Here is a 16866-nt window from a genome sequence, read left to right as displayed (position 1 = left end):
ATCTGAATAATAAGGGGTTATTCTTGTCCACAGTTTTAGTTCATGATCTTCAGCATAAATTAGCTCCTGCTAAATGCCAGACTGTGGTGATGAAGGGTGAGGAAAACAGACAAAATAGTCGTTAGATATAAAATGATTTGAAAGTAAACGTGAATATTCAAGTTAAAATCTTAAAGTTAGATCTGAGAAATGGGGCTGTAATGGGAAGTGTTTGTGAGCGTTGCAACCCCAAGATGGAACTGGACAATATTGATACATCTTATACCCATTAACTCAGTTCATAGTACAGGCGCTGGTGTTTCCCTGGCTTTAACTGGCAATGCTACACATTCACAAAGACTTGTCATGACTTCCTATTTCACGCCAGAACAAATAACTTGTGTGTAACTGTCTAAACCAACAGTTTAAGCTCAAGCGTTGAGCAGCCAGCCTAAATTAAGAGAAATTTGTGGGTTGGCATTATGACACTACACATAATGTGGTTACTGTGAGCCTTCGAATTAATAAAACTGAACAATTTTGCAAGGAAAATAGGTGGAAATCCAGCTGTAAAAGGGATCCCACTTCCCACATCCCTAAGCAGCGTATTTGGGGTATGGCACTGGCCAATTCATGCTTGGGATGCCATCGTGTATTCACAGCCAGTAACTCTCCTCTCGCCAACAATGTGCCACGGAGAGACTAAACTACTTTTAAAGGGAATGTGAGGAGCTGATTTGATTCACAGAATTACGTAGAGTATTGTTACACTTGGCCACCTTCGTTATATTTCATTCATTTCATACCACAGTTTGTGCTCTTATTTTTCTGAGGTAAAATAAAAACAGTTCCAGAAAAAAAAAGGTTGTAATTTATGTATTTTTTCAGAATCTATTAACTGTATCTTACAGTTGTTTTTCCCACATTTCAACCAAACAAGATTCAATCAGATTATCATGATGCATTAATGACGCTACGGTAGCGCAAACTTCCTGTCAATAAAAATAATCTTTCTGTAATTAACAAGGACAAGAGACGTCTTTACAGATGTTAGTGGATTTTATGCTTTCAAGGACCCCCTCTGGTCAGATCCATGCACTGCAGGCTGTTACATTCAACAGATGACCATCATACAGCAACATAAAGTCTACAAAATATTTGTAATACAGAGAATTATTACAGTTCTTCTGAATAAGCAGGGAGAAGCTTTACAGAGGGTCCTGACGAGGGAATGGTGGTGATGACTTAAGTTTCCAGATCAAGAGGTGATTAATTCAAGATCACAGAACCAACGTATGAAAAGCTCCAGACGAGGTGTTTAAAATGGGTTTGAACTTCAATCATCAAATATGAGGATGTGAAAATCACAACAAATTACAAATACCTAGGAGTATCATAGAGTAAAAAAAACATACAATAAGTTATAATAAAAGGTGCAAATCTTGTCAGACAAACCAAAACTAGATGTTTGCCCTGGAAAAATAGAACCATGAGACACTTCATAAGAAAAAATACTATTTATTATAATCCTATTGGAAGTGAATGAAATCTCTCTTCTCTGTCATCATCCCGTCAACACAAACATGTCACCATTCAAAAGCATTCAAAATAAATCCAAAACATTACATTCTCAAAGAGTTAGAGTTGGCATCACTTTGAATTTCATATAATGATTCATATAAAGTACAAATTCAAATAAAAAATGTCATTTTACAAAATCTTATTGAGAAGTTGTAGCTGGACTTTATATATATATTACATATATTTTAACATGTAAAACAAACAAAAACATTCGTTCAGAAGACCAAAACCCTGGAAAACCAAATGTAGTCTATAACAGTGCTGACTCTCGTTCACGAACTTCATAATGGCTGCAGCAAACTGCGGAGTTATGAAGAGTTGGTCAGGTCATCAACAGTGTGACACTTGGAGCCGCCTGTACTTATTATGAAGCGCTGGTCAATTATGAATAATGATATATTATGAGGAGTGGCTCAGCTGTAACCATGCTTGTTACTGTAGTCAGTGATATTGCTCAGTATTGATCGACATGGGATTTGCTGGTCAGATAAATAAAGACAAAATACTGTGCATTGTTGTTGTAACTTCTCAGCAGCTACACCATCTTAAAAAATATAAATTCAGTCAAATAAAATCATTTTTTAAATCTAATTTGATATGAGTGTGGCAGACACACATTTCTAAGCAGCATGCAAAGATCAAAGTATGCAGATTTCTCTAGAATGAGATTTCTTCATTTGATAATAATAAAAATTGTTGTAATGATTGGACTCAAAAGACTACAATTATGATTTTAAAAGTGTTAAAGTAATAAATAAGAATCCTCCACCCATTATTTCTTGCTTAAAAATGAAAGCATTTAAAGCCTTATATAAAAAAAAAAACCCTATAAGGAATCATATCTTATCATTGTGGCCCACAAAACTGCTTTTCAAGACAAAAACAAAAGAATAAAAGGTTGTCAGGTTCTGTAAACCCAAAGCATCCCAAACCCACTAATGTTAACCCTGTGATAAACCTCTGTCATAGCAGGAAATACACAAATGACTGATATCAATATACATAATCACCACTTTAAAAGTAAAAGAGTGTCACTTGATATGATCAGTCGTCCACTTGGTTTCATCTGTTGGGGACTGATGCAAAATTATGTCATTCTATTCCCAAAATAATTGTGTTTACATTTCAGAATCCCTCACTTTATGATACAGAGCATTATTATTACTGGCATGTTTTAGATGAGGAAGACCTCAGGTTTGTAGCATTATCAATATTATCAAGATTTCATTAATATGTTCACATTCTGCTCTATCAACAAACAGCCATTTATTTATATCTTTCTTTCTTTTATTGTCCTGTAACATGGGACACTTCTCAAAGTGAGTAACAACAATGCACACAATCAGTATAAAAAAAAAAAAAAAAAAAAGGCAGGAACAAAAACAACCCTCTCACTTTGGACCTTCACAGATATTTTGTAACCAAGTTATGTTTAACCGGTTTTTGAATTGAAGGAAAAATGTCTACCCCCAGATATGTACATTTTTGATGATTGGGGCAGATGGAGGGACGGGTGCACCGGTTATCGTCTGGTTCAGTGGAAGCAAAGCAAATTTCTGCAAGTTTATTTTAATCAGTCGTTGTCTTGTTTATGTTTTTCCCCGAAAACTGACTAACCAATGGTTTGCATCCCCGAAATATAATGTTAGATGTAGGTGCCTTTAGCCTAAAAACAACTCCACCCGTGATGATATCATTGTCATTACTTGGTTTTTACGTAGTGTTTTATAATCAGTTATTTATAGCTGAGTTGTCATTTAGATTAATGCACATGACTGTCCTGAACTGATCCATCAGTTCTATCATGTCTACATGACAAAACATGTCAGTGTCATCAAAACAAGTCCACTAAGTCAACGATCAAACATCTTAGGGCCATGAAGAGTCCAAGCAACCTTGGATCGAACCTGAACATTAACTTAATCTTAACATTAACAGACTCGGCACACCTTCAAAGTTATCTGTCTGAGAAATATCTGTGGTTACTGCATGTTATGTACTTGTAGAAATATTTAAGTTGCACATTGTCCTGCCCTAATAGGAGCAACACGTCTATTACAATCTCATGTGAGATATCAATCAATCAATAAACCAGTCACAGTCTATACCTCCCATAGAGTCCTGAGACAAGCTTGGATTGGCCAAAATAAGTGACAATCAAAGCATCCACAGAATGAAGCTCACAAAATACACGATGTCCATGTGTGGCAGGTTTTATCCTGTCTTACATCATGCAGGCAAATAATATGGTCTGTGCATAAATAAATCATCTGACAGCTCAGCTGGATGGTTTAGCAGTAATTCTTAAATACCTGGAATATCTGTGAGCCAATTTCTTCATTTGGCCAAAGTCATTCAATGCTTGACTGACTTGTTTTAGTTATTTATCTCTTGCAGACTGGTAACGATATAAAGAAATGAAGGCAGCATGATATGCATAAATGTGCATAGATGTAGTTGCCAGCTGAACATTTGAATATGTAAACTAACCAAAACAACGTGCATTTTGTGTGCTTAATAAGGAGTCTTGTACGCATGTAGAAGCTGTTCTGCACTCAGTGGCCTTAACATATTGTAGAAAACAAAAATATATAATTCTTTTGGTCACAGCAGGGCTTCCTGTTTGAAATCTCAACTTTGTGGCTTACCGATGTCCACAGTAACATTCACATAAAGAGGCAGCCTCTCCACCGACAAAGTCTTATATGAGCAGCTGTTGAGTCCGTCCTTCCTCCACACCTGCTGTGTTCGTCCCAACAACTTCATCCTGGGAAGCAAAAAAAAAAAAAAAAAGATTCAAGTTGCAGCACAAATAAGGCTGTATACTAATAAAATGCTTAAAAACAAGCACACACACCATCTCTCTGTTTACTGACCTGTCTTTGTTTATTTCATTGCCACTGTCCCGTTTGTGAAACACCATGGTGTAGCGAGCTACGTCAGCCGGCGGCCGCACAATCTTCATTTTCTGCAGCTCAACCCTGCGCGAGGCGGCGGACCCACACGCATCAGTGAATAATTGAGGGAATATTTACCACATCTGCTCCAGGTGTGGTAAAAATAAACACTAATTGTCTTAAACAGGGTTTTCACTTGTTTCGGCCTCACCTGATGCGAAGGTCGTCGTCCTCTCCGCCCCAACCCCAGTAAGTGTTGGAGAATCCGTTCACTTGAAGAAACTGCTCTTTGGTCATAGCTGTGACTCCTCCAAAGTAGCCTTTGTAACGCAGCCTGAGAGTGGAAGAATGTGAAGAACAATTACAGTCCTTTGCTTACAGATTATTTCAGGGCTTTCAAGATAATATCAGGCCTGAGCAGACTACCATTTACAGGGGTAAAACAAAGGTAAACTGCTGATTCATGACTTGCAGGAATTCACTCTTAGTCATATGCTTACTTGTATCCTGTGGCGTTTCGGCCAACCACCAAGTGTTTGGGCTGCTTGTCACAGACATATAAATTGTGATCATTTTCAGGAACCAGGTCCACATCGTGGAAGATGAAGCACTCCCAACTGTAGTCCTTCAGTGCCTCCAAATAACCGACATTCAGTAACTTGGCACGGTTAAAAGTTGCATCACCCGCCTTTAAGAAACAGAGAATATAAAAATTACAATGTGTAGATGATCTGCTGTTTATTAAGCTTCATCCACTGAAAGAAAACAAAGATTGTATTTGGTTGGAGGTTGGAGGTCCAGCGCACAACAGCTGCAGCTCAAAGAAATAATTTAATGCCACTTGTGTTGGCCAGTTATTGAATTACTTTAATCGTTGCAGTGGCATCATCATATTGAGGCTATTAAATGTTTGTTTAATTTAATGCGCTTTCCTCTGATTGATTTCAATAAGCATGAATGAAAGCCAGAGTCTTGGTCATTTTGGCACCAGATGACCACACAGACACAAAATAATATTAGGCAGAAAAGAAAAGAAACTAATCTGGATAAACATGTGGCCGCACGCACACACACACGTGTGTGAGCGCTGCATTCAAATTACAAGCTAATAATTTACACCAGTTCAGGTAAAGTCTTCAGTCCAGTTCTGTGGTTTTCTTGTTAATGATCCTTTGTTCTTCGAGTACTAAGAATACTGTTTGGCTGCAGATGATTTGCCTTTGCCATGTTTAAATGGAAATTATTATGCCAAAAAATTTGCCTCACTAGTTTCTTTGTTTCCAGCAGCAGTTTCAGTGTTTGTTGTGCGTTACTGAATGACTCATAGTTTTCATAAAGTCTCTGAAGTCTATGAGTTTTACAAGATTTAAGAGTGGCTGATATGAAACAGATATGAAAACTGCTGGCCGAAGCAGATTTCCAATTATTCAGATAAAACCATCAAACATCTAGGCAGTTATTTGCTTTTCCTTACAGGTTTTATCTTTTGCACGACTTCACTATAGTTGCTATATTTTTCACCAAGTGAGTCCTTTAGGTGCTGTCGGATCACATTTGGTCATACTCGCATTACATTGTTTTCTAGACAAGACATAATCGGGACAGACAGCGTGAATAACAGCTACTTCAACTAAATTTACTTACTAATGCTAATAACTGTATAAATGATTAAAATAAATTAAAAAAAATAGAGTTCACAGCAGTTCCCTGATATAATAATGTAATACTCTCAAGTACATCAAATGATTTTATGAGAAATCAGTGTGACATAAAACTGCATGACGGTGAGGGATACCTGCTGGATGACATAAATGGCGTAGTGTAGTTGCTGCTTCTGCAGAAACGGGTGCAGGTGGTGCAAGAGGTAGAGGAGGTGTCTCTCTCGGCTGCGGTGAGGGATGAGGATCGCTACACTCTGCCTCGCTGTACAGTCCGCGGGCTCATACTCGCCTTCAGTCACTCCTTTGTTGTCACTCTCCACATCCTTCAGTGTCAGAGAGGACTCAAAGGACAGCTTCACGGCTCCCTCTGCAGAAGTTCACAAATTCAGAGTTTGAATGACGCAGTAAACAAACTATGTCACCATGTGACATTTAAAGCAGACTTTCATTCTGTTGATATCTGAGCAACTTAGATTGCTGCACTATTCTGATGAGAACTAAAATATTCACAGGGGAAGAGACTTCGACACAAGACCAGGCCAGAGAGCAAAACTGAAAACATCTGCATCAACAACAGCTACACCCATAGTTGGCTGTGTATGACATAGTGCTGTAAAGCATTACACGCTCGTCCGGGGAGATCGTACCCGCTCAACTCAAGCTACACGGTGCAAAGACAGGCTTTCAGGGCACAGGGAGAGCGGCAATGAAAGAAGAGCCATTCTTCCTACTGCAAGTCAGTGTAGCATCAAAATTATTTTGAAGCTGTTAATTAAAGGTAAAATAGTGGTATAATTTTGCTTTAAATTAGGTTTTGCTGAATTAACAATTGAAAATATTTTTCCAACTATGTGATTTCAAACTTTCTTTTTGCTCCTTTGAGCCTATAAAAGGCAGACAGCGTGTAGCACCTGCAAATGTAACGTAGGTAGTAGGTTCATTTAAGACAATTTCAAAAAACATGTTGTACTTACAAACAAAAGTCCTTAGCCAAAAAACAGAAAAATTAAATGGCAAATTTAAACATTTATCAGTTTTAATTCCCATTGTTTTAGAACATTTTAAATGTTGCTTCTCAACATTTGTAACCAAACTAATCACTCATTCAAGGTGAAATTGATTTATTCACCCTTGTCTGGTTTATGACACAGCAGTCTACCTATATACTCTACAGTTGGTTCTGGGGAACTAGAGAACTTGGAAAAATAAAAAATAAAAGAGACCATTCCTGTTTCGCTAGGAGACACCATAAGCAGATAGATTTCTAGACTTCTGAGAGTAAAACTAATTTCCTTTTAATCTGCCTAAATCTTAAAACCAGTTTAACCAAAGTAACAAATACACAGTAACTGTGTCAACTCTTTAACCTGCACTTGGGTGTATACTTACGTAGCAACGGTGACTCCTGGGGACATTCAACTTTTGGTGATGGAGTATTTAAGCGATTGGGTGCCACCGTCCAAGAGTTGAGTTCATCCCTCAGATTGTCTCCTTTGACACGAGTTTGTGTCGTGGCGGAAACCTGACCGGATTTCATTGTTTCGCCTGAAAAAGTTGCGATCCACGCCAACACCGACAGAGAGAGAAGGAGCAGTACAACATACTTCCCCCTCCGCAAAATCTTGCACACAGGCGAACAGAAGCCCATGGCTGCGTGCTGATGTGAGGCAGAAAAATGGGCAACTGTAGATGGTGCTGGATGTGGATTAGGATATTTCCTCCGTGAAGGACATTTCAGCAAAAACACTGGCACAGGTTCACTAACCAGTCATCCCATGGCGAAGAAACATGTTGCTGAACTATACGGCAAATCAATTATATGATCACTGTGGAGTAAGGAAAATCTATTGGTGAAAATCCATCGCTGAGCCCTTCAGGAGGCGAGTTCTCTGACAACTGTAGAGTGATTCAGAGAGAGAAAAGATGTTACCAGCAAGAAGAGGCATATCTGCATCACAATCACTCCTAAATGATCCTCTCATGTAAAACTACACCCTGACAAGGAAGGATCTAGTTTAAATGATTATCGAATCAAGAATAATCTTCGAAGAGTTCACAGTGTTTTTGCTTGAATTGCACATCCCTAAAGGGCATTTCTCCTTTTTATACAATAACAGACAACACCTGACACGATGTTATCTTGGGAAGTGTCTTAATTTCAGGGTCCTCGTTTTTCCTTTCTTTACTTTTGAGTTCAGAGCTATTCATTATGTTACAACTTACTGAAAGAGCTTCCTGAACTCTACTTTTACACCCAGTAACCTCACACCTGTGTTTGTCTGTGCTCTTTGACAAAGTGCAGTATCACACTGCACAGCTGCTCCGTCTCATCTTACTTATGGTACTAATTCATCAAACATCTGGCAGATTACTTTCATTTATTTTATTAATCTGACGCTTGTTTCATCGACTGATGGATTCATGATTGGTCTAAAAATGCCAGTAAAATGTGGAAAATGTGCAGCACGATTATGATCTCTTCTTAAATGGTAACAAGGATTTTAGCTTGGTAGACAGTGATTGTCTGACAAAATCATTTCAACACAGTACAACTTAGTACAATGTGATAATATAACGAAACAACACTCTGCATGTTATGAACCAGAGAACAATGACCAGATGATCTTTTATGAACTAAAACTTAAGGATAAGTTATGTTTGAGTCTTTCTCATGAAGAGACACTGCAGGCAGATCTAACGTTACCTCAGTTCATACTTTATATCGTTAGCTAACTTTTACGTAAAACATCGATCAAAAATATAAACTAGCAAGTACATGCATTGAGCCCAGTGTTCATTATCAAGCCTCCAGCAGTGAACCCTATTAAAGAGATCTGTTTTTACATGTTTTGGCTCGTCTTTCCTCGGTTTGGGGGCTGACGCTGACAAGCTAACGCTGGCTAGCTTGGAGCAGCATCATAACATCCAGCTGTTTTTCAGGTAAAAGCTCAAAGCAGGACACTACCTTTTACAGCACAGCGAGCTGCTGCTTCTGTTGATTAGTGTCCATATTTTATGACAGCTAAAACTCAAATTTAGTCTAGAAATGGCTGTGAGACTCAGGTGTTAGCTAGCTGACGAATGCGGATGTAGTTAACACAGTAATGTTACAGTTCAAGTTACTGTAAAGAGCAGAAAAAGTTCAATATCAGCATTAACAGTCAGACACAGAGGAGCCCAAACACACTGCCAACCTAGTTCAGTGAGATGAAATAATGTCCATTCCTCATTTAGAGGTGATATCTACTGGTTAGCTCGGAGCATCTTACCTTGGACACAAGCTAATGTTACTCCAGTTTATCGCCCCATGAGCAGATGACAACAGTGAAGTCAAGTTAACACAAATACACTAAATATCTTTGGCTGCATTTCATACTAAAAGCTTTAACGGTGAACAGCGGGCATCTATGAGGGATAACATACTGTTAGTCATCAAAATAGCCTGCAGAGATTAAAAAAACATGCTCTGTGTTCAGTAGACACCTTTGGATGTCTGTGAATCTATTTTATTTTTTCATTTAAACAGTGAGATTATCACACAAATGGCTTTTATTTTGATGATAACATCCACAAACAGGAAACTATCTGTTGTTATTTTAGGTGACTTGAAAGCATGGTTCATATTATGCATAAACACTTCCTGTATGGGGTTTTTCAAAATAAAGGTCATTGTTTTACATTATATGCTATGAAGCGGTTCAGGAGATAAATGTTAAATTTTTTGGTTTCATTAACTATCCATCTCATTATTCAGCTAATGCGAAGAAGGCTTTTGACGTATTTTGAATTGAGTTGAAGAAAAAACGTGTGATTTTGTGTGATCTCATGTTTGAATTGTGAATTATTGCAGGACAGGTCAGAGCCCTTGTTGGAAGCAGAGTTTTCCTCTTTTCTTTCTTAGCCAGGACTTTGACAAACATTCCCATCATCCAACTCTTCCTGGTCATTTTGTCCAATCTCTGTGTCATCCCACCCCTGCGGATCAGACAAAGGCAGCATGCTGGTCTCTCTCTGCTGGGCTGCACTGGCTCTGAGGATAAAGGTCTTTTCCTCCTGCTAACAGAGGAGCTGGTTGTCCAGCTGCTCCTCGGCCTGCTTCGGATCAGCCATAATACTGGATGTCTCAGCATGTCGTCCTCCTGTTGAGCAATGTGTGAGGTCCTGCACTCCCCAAATGCCTTTTTACCCACTTTTTCTTTTTTCGTTTAACAGCGTTTCCTTCAACTGCTGAGAGCTTCCTTTCAGGAAAAGGTCTTGTCTAAAAACACAAACAGTGAGATAAATGTAACTCACTCTAACTTGCTGTTTGTAATTTGCAACTTACAAATTATTATTTTTTCTTCATTTTCTATTGTAATGACCTCTGCTTTTCACATCAATCAAGATTAGTTTCATTTTTGTTTACTCTAATTCTGTTGTATTTTGTGGTTTGACTGTAGGGTTGAGTTTTACAATTTAATTCACTCCCCCTCACTGACATGTGGTGGATTATGCTACAGATTGTTCAAACCGTTAGTAGTCACTTTAGTCACTTTCATATATTAAGTTTACAAAGCCTGTAAGGAATATTTTCAGAGCATGGGCTAAACACTATTAGTAAGTATTTCTTTTCTCATTTCTCATTACTAAACTTTCACTAAGTAGAATTAGAAAAATACATGACAAATAAAACTATTCAAAAATTGACTTTTATTTCATGACACAAGTATTGTCTAAAAATATACTGAATATATGCAGTATGGCCCCTTCACCACTGTTATATTTTTATTGTTTTATTATGACTTTATTGGCCAGGGGTCTTTTTCACTTAATAGTTACGGTTTCTTCACAGTTGACAATCAGACAGTGTGGATTAGAATAAACAGTGCTTTCCCCAAGCTGCTCCTCCCTCCTCTCTATACCGCCTCCATACCGTGAGGACATCACTGTGTAGTGTTGGCCTATTGCGAGAATGACATTAACGTGTGAGAAAGGCCTGCACTGTTTGCAGTTGTCAGAGACTTGCGATAAGCAAGCTGCAAGCACGGAGAGTTCTCTGAAAGTCCTGCACTGAAATGTCCCGTAGAGGTTCATCATCATGTTCACTGTTTTGTTGTTTCCACAAGTTTTTCTTTTATTCAGAGCTATATTTCTGATGTTGCAAATGATGGTGCTGTGATGCGAAAAATCAGACTTCACCTGACAATAAAGTATTATCATCATCATTTGTAATTTTTAAACATTAGACATAATGTAGAAATGAGACATTGTCTGGAGGGGATCTAAAAAATGCCCTCACAAATAAAATCCCAAATTTGGAGCGAACACTCTTGATGGTTTCATACTTGTCTGTGAGACTTTGAAGACACACGTGACAAACAAATATAACTCATTTATCACTGCCTGTATTTAGTTTCATATCATTATTCAATTGGTTATTTTCCAACATTTTCAAACTTTGTTTACAATTAACAGCCCAAAGACTCCCTAAAAAAGGTGGCATGGTTTTGGCAATGTCATGCTGAGGGACTGCACTTCCATTTCTTTTGCGGTCCTGTGATATATAACCATAATAGAGCATAATCACTAAGTACGGAACATTTTGTCGACATCCTGTAATTGTGTATTTACAATGTGACTCATACATCCTCTGGTCTCTCTTATCCAATTAAAGAGCCTGCGTTGTCCTCTGCCCCTTAATGGAAAATATCAAATAAAGAGGAAAGAAATTCCTCATGTGCTGAGTGTCTCTGATTAACAATATTATAGATAGATAGATAGATAGATAGATAGATAGATAGATAGATAGATAGATAGATAGATAGATAGATAGATATAAAGCCCATAAAGTTGGAATAAAATGTTTTTTACCTCTTCTCATGAAATGATTGTCACAATGTGATTTATTCTTGATAAATAAAGTGTATATCTTCTCAACTTTATTGATCAAACTCTTCCAAACATATCTCAGTGAAACTTAAACCACAATTAACCTTTGCAAACTGTGTATTCAGGCTTTAAAAAAATTGGGGGTATTGAACAATTATTCCAACTTTATGGGCAACAGTGTAGATTTCACTAATCTAAAGAAGACGATGTCTCCAAAGACAAAAAAAACAACTTAAAGATCTAATGTGATGTTTTTAATTGTACAAAATCTTCTATTAATATTGGCAGTGTACATCAGGGTTATACTGAAAATGTTAAGAGTCACAGGATTCAGGGGCAGTAGAATACATGAGTGGGAGTGATATTGCTTTCCTCAAGTGAAACATCATCTTGGTGACATAGTTTTATGAAAATGGGAAGATGAAAACATCTATGTGTAAATGCATTTCAAAATAAAGTCCGAACACTTCCTATTCATGGGACTGATGACACTGGAGTTTGACACATATGCTGTCACATCAGGGAACTCCTCCTCGACTCCTCAAAGCTCAAGGACAGAGTAACTGTTCCACTGCCAAAGCTCACCCTTGGCTTATGCTTCCCTGAAGTCGGGTCGCAGTCGTTGCCGTTGGTCTTGAGGCTGATGGACGAGGACGGAGTCGAGGCAGAAGATCCACCAATGCTGCTGGACTTCTTTCTTGCGGCAGTGTTATGTTTTAGCGTGGCTTTGGCAGCCACTTTGAAAGCGTGGGCCGCGGTGCTGCATCGGACTTCCTCGATGGTGTTCCTGGAGGGTTTGAAGAGGATGATGTAGAGCTTGTTGAAGAAGATACAGGCCAGCATCCCAAAGCTGGATGCCAGTATAGCAATGACCTCCACAGCTGAAACAAACTTGCCATAAGTACTGAAGTACGCTGGGATAAAAGAGATCCAGACGATGAAGAATATAAGCATGCTAAAAGTGATGAACTTGGCCTCTGTGAAGTTTTCGGGAAGTTTCCGTGATTTAAATGCAAAGAAGAAACATATAGCTGCCAGGAGGCACGTATAGCCAATAAGAAACCCAAGAGCCATCACAGAGCCCTCATTGCAGGTGATGAAAATGATCTCATCGATGTCGTGATTCCTGTAGCTGGAAGGAGGGGCGTTGTAAAGCCAGACCACACATATCATGACTTGGACAAACGTGCACAGGAACACCAACAGAAACTGCAGGTTTAATCCCCACCATTTACGATGGAGACTTGTGGGGATCTTGGCTTCAAATACCAAAAGTACTCTGTTAGTTTTCACGAGGATGCAGGAGATACAGAGAACAAAGCTGATCCCAAAGGCGGGCTGGCGCAAACGGCACGTCCAATCCTGCGGCTCTCCGATGAAGACGAGAGAGCTGGAGAAGCAACAGAGAAGTGAGAAGAGGAGGACGTAGGACAGCTCTCGGTTTGTGGCCTTCACTATTGGGGTGTTGCGATATCTGACAAAGACTCCCATCACAAAGGCCGTCAAGAGAACACCCAGTACTGCACATATGGCCAGAGCTATCCCGAACGGTTCTGTCCAGGAGAGAAACTCAATTTCCTTCAGGAAGCAGAATGTGTGGTTCCCATTGGACCAAGAATTGTTTGGACACTTGGTGCAAACGCTGGCATCTGTATGAATAGATTTAAAAAATGATCCATGTTAGAACGGGAACATGAGGCAGGTGTGGCATTAATAGGTGAGATTGTGAATATTTGACATCTCACTACCTTTATGATTACTGTATTCTCCATCGGAGCACTCAGTGCATTCAAAGCAGCATGTGGGCATACTGTCTATGATCCCCTTTCTTGTTCCCGGATCACAGTCCTCACTGCAATTAGAGAATGGCACCTATAGGATATAAACGGATTGGATGAGAAAGCAGGAAAATTCAGAAGAAGAAATTAAGAAAAATAGTGTAGGATTTTTAGGGGAAAATAGAGTTGAAGGGTGCAATAAATGAGCTTCAAGCTTATATTGTTTTTTTGTACAGAAATAGACACTAAACATTGAATGAGTTCTACACACGGTGAAGTCGTTCACTCTCTTTGACCTACTTTACTAATAAGCTGTGAAGCTTACTCCTCCAGAGGCCGTAATTCCTCCGCACCGTATCCTGGCTCATATAAGTAACCGTGAACATCTGATTCCAGCCTTAAACTATTTCTTGGTGCAGGCACACAAAAAAATGGTAAAGATACAGATTGGTTGAAAATCAGAGAATAATCCTTTAATTGATAATTCAAATTTTGAAAAATATAAAATGATTCCAAGAGTTGTTTGGACTATTAATAGATCAGTCAGGGCATCCTTTGCCAAAAGCAACTTCAAGCTGCACTAATCATTTTTAGTATAGTCATATGACTACGTGTAACATAAAAGCAAAGAATTGTCACCCATCTCTGACGTCCCCTCTGCAGTACAAAGTTTTCGAACATTTCCCATTATTTTTGTTTTTTGGCCCTCAAATTTACTGTTTGATTCTTTCTCACTGTTCTCATCGACTGGCTTCCAGCTCTGCCAAAACCACTGTATGCTACCAGCCCATACAAACAAAATCAGTGTAGCTCTCAGGAGCTGGCTGAGACCAAAACAGAGCTAAAAAGAGGGTGAAAATGGAATTTCCAGTGTTTGTCAGAATCTGCTGAGCGGGTGTATAAGTAACTCACCTCTGAGCTGTGTCCGTTCCACAGAATCTTTGTCTTGTCCACGAAGAGTTTAGCTCCTCTCTTAGCGTGCATATTGTAGTATCCGACCTCCTCAAACACCACAGAGCCATCCTCAGCTGACCTCTGCCAGTTTATAATGGTGTAGTTTGCTGCCATGTCTGCGTTCTCATCAAAGTGCATCTTCTCCCCCATGCTGTTGGTGTAGTTCAAATGTCTCAGCTGCTTCAGGACCTGTGAAGCAGAACCACACATTTGGATGATTCAAATCGATTAAATAAATGATTGATCATTTAATCGCTTTGAACATTTTACCTGCCACGCTTCCATTTTCTTTATATCTGCACAGGAATTGTTAGCAAAGAGTCCATGTCCAGGTGTGCATGTGAGTATGTCCTGCAGCGCCTGCGCAATGGAATAAACTGCAACATACACATTATAGGAGATTCGAAGATGTGTGTGGTCCAGGTATGGGGTCTCAACGCTTGTGATGTCTTCCTCACCAGTACACAAAGGCCTGAAACTAGTGCTGCCATTCTCACTTTCTTGCAGTCTCGGGCTGTCCTCCAGATAACAGTTGAAGGTTTCCTCCCAAAACTCCCTCACAAATTCATTGTGACTGTCTTTCTTTGGCTGGACTTGCTGTAGGAACTCTCTAAAGCCAGGTATATGCCCTGCCTTTAGAGCAAAGCCAATAGTTCCTCCCACAACGTCAAGATACTCCGGTTTAGCAACAAGAGAGGAGCTCGCCCACGCTTCGCTGGCTAACCAGATCCGATCTGTGATGTTTCTCCTGACCATCTCTTTGATTAAAGGCTCAATATCTGGGCCGCTGGCAAACACGACAATTACTTTAGCTGTCGAGTTCTCAATCCTGTCAGCCAAAGCTTGGATTTCATGATCCTCAAAGTACTGAGAAATAAGCTCATTTAGGTGAATGCAGATGTCTCGCTCTTCCATCTCCTTCTCAAACTTTTCGATCCCTGGCCGTCCGTAGTCATCATCTGAGGCCACAGCGATGACCCAGTTCCACTGGAAGTACTCAATGATGTCTGCCATGGCCGTGGCCTGGTATTCGTCTGTGGGAATGGTTCTCATGAAGGACTTGTACTGATTCTTGTTGCTCAGTAAGCGACTCGAGGAGGCATAGCTGATCTGAAATAGCAAAGATGTCAGGTAATTTATCAGGTTTTCATTTTGTGCTGCTTATTGTTGTTAACTATCTGTATTCAATATAAATTGTGTCTCCTGTTAAAGGTGTTATTTACTGCAGATTAATTGTATGTGGACATCATTTTCAGGATACAGAGTTGCCACGTGATGTTTGCTCAGTTTTAAGTATTGCTGTGGTACCGACATACCCACTGTCCTGTTCCTCACCTGAGGAATATAAAACAGACCCAGCAGGTTTGCCACTGCTGTGGAGACGGCCGACCCAGCTGCTCCTACTACTGCAATGGTGGCTGGAATGTGGTCAGTGCAGTTACAAAATTCATCCAAATTCAGGGAATCGATCTTGTTTTGAGCCACAAAACTAAGCGTGGCTTCCAGAGCTTTTGACACTGTGTTGCATGTGTCAAAAATCCTGTAGCCCAGAGTGACGTTGGGCAGGAGAGTGCTGCTGTTGTTTATCTCGTCGATCGCAAATATCATGGCCTGGAGCCAACGGAAACCGCGGAAATTGAACCTGTAGAAGGAAACAACGCATGGATTTAAATGAACCAAGCATATTAATTCAGTCAAATCATGTATGGATCAATGTTTGCCAACATTTAAATCAGATTCAACTGTTACCTGACACACTGTGTGGATTCGGGCCGCGCTGCGAGGTCTTGGTCTTTGGATGCGACACCAAAGTGTATGGGGAAAAGGCCTCCGAGCAAAATGTCACCTGTCATCTGTGCTCTCTGATGGGGCCCATAAGTTGAAATCACACAACTGGACCCCAACAACATCAAATAATACAGAACCAGCCTCATCTTTCTTGTCTGTCTAATGAGTAGGATTATTTTCAATGACTTCCCAGGATGAAGGTTATTTTCAGTATTATCGTCTCTCAACAATCTGCCTGCTGCGCTGCTTTATGTTATTCATGTTTGCACTGATGAGAATGTCTGACTGTAGGGAAAAGAGAGAAAAAAAGTCATGTTTTTGGTTAAGAGTAGGGATACAATCACATCAAAATGGGCTACA

The 16866-nt window shown here is 39.5% G+C and overlaps 2 protein-coding genes across 2 annotated transcripts; both read right to left on the bottom strand.

Moving 5' to 3' along the window:
- Positions 1-1481: 1481 nt before the first annotated feature.
- b4galt4 (UDP-Gal:betaGlcNAc beta 1,4- galactosyltransferase, polypeptide 4) lies at positions 1482-9416 on the bottom strand. Its single transcript, XM_070843362.1, has 7 exons — positions 9388-9416; positions 7508-8014; positions 6253-6485; positions 4958-5145; positions 4669-4791; positions 4437-4541; positions 1482-4327 (listed from the first exon to the last, which is right to left on the bottom strand). The coding sequence occupies exons 2-7, from the start codon at positions 7764-7766 to the stop codon at positions 4192-4194; spliced, it is 1044 nt and encodes a 347-aa protein (XP_070699463.1). The 5' UTR covers positions 7767-8014; positions 9388-9416; the 3' UTR covers positions 1482-4191.
- Positions 9417-12400: 2984 nt separating this feature from the next.
- On the bottom strand, positions 12401-16652 carry casr (calcium-sensing receptor). Its single transcript, XM_070844086.1, has 6 exons — positions 16468-16652; positions 16054-16360; positions 14989-15828; positions 14677-14907; positions 13735-13858; positions 12401-13635 (listed from the first exon to the last, which is right to left on the bottom strand). The coding sequence occupies exons 1-6, from the start codon at positions 16650-16652 to the stop codon at positions 12500-12502; spliced, it is 2823 nt and encodes a 940-aa protein (XP_070700187.1). The 3' UTR covers positions 12401-12499.
- Between the last annotated feature and the right edge of the window lie 214 nt (positions 16653-16866).

This window comes from Pempheris klunzingeri, chromosome 14 (genome assembly GCF_042242105.1).
Source record: "Pempheris klunzingeri isolate RE-2024b chromosome 14, fPemKlu1.hap1, whole genome shotgun sequence".
NCBI lineage: Eukaryota > Metazoa > Chordata > Actinopteri > Acropomatiformes > Pempheridae > Pempheris > Pempheris klunzingeri.
Note: the sequence above shows the minus strand (reverse complement) of the source record. Positions and strands in the feature narration are given on the sequence as shown.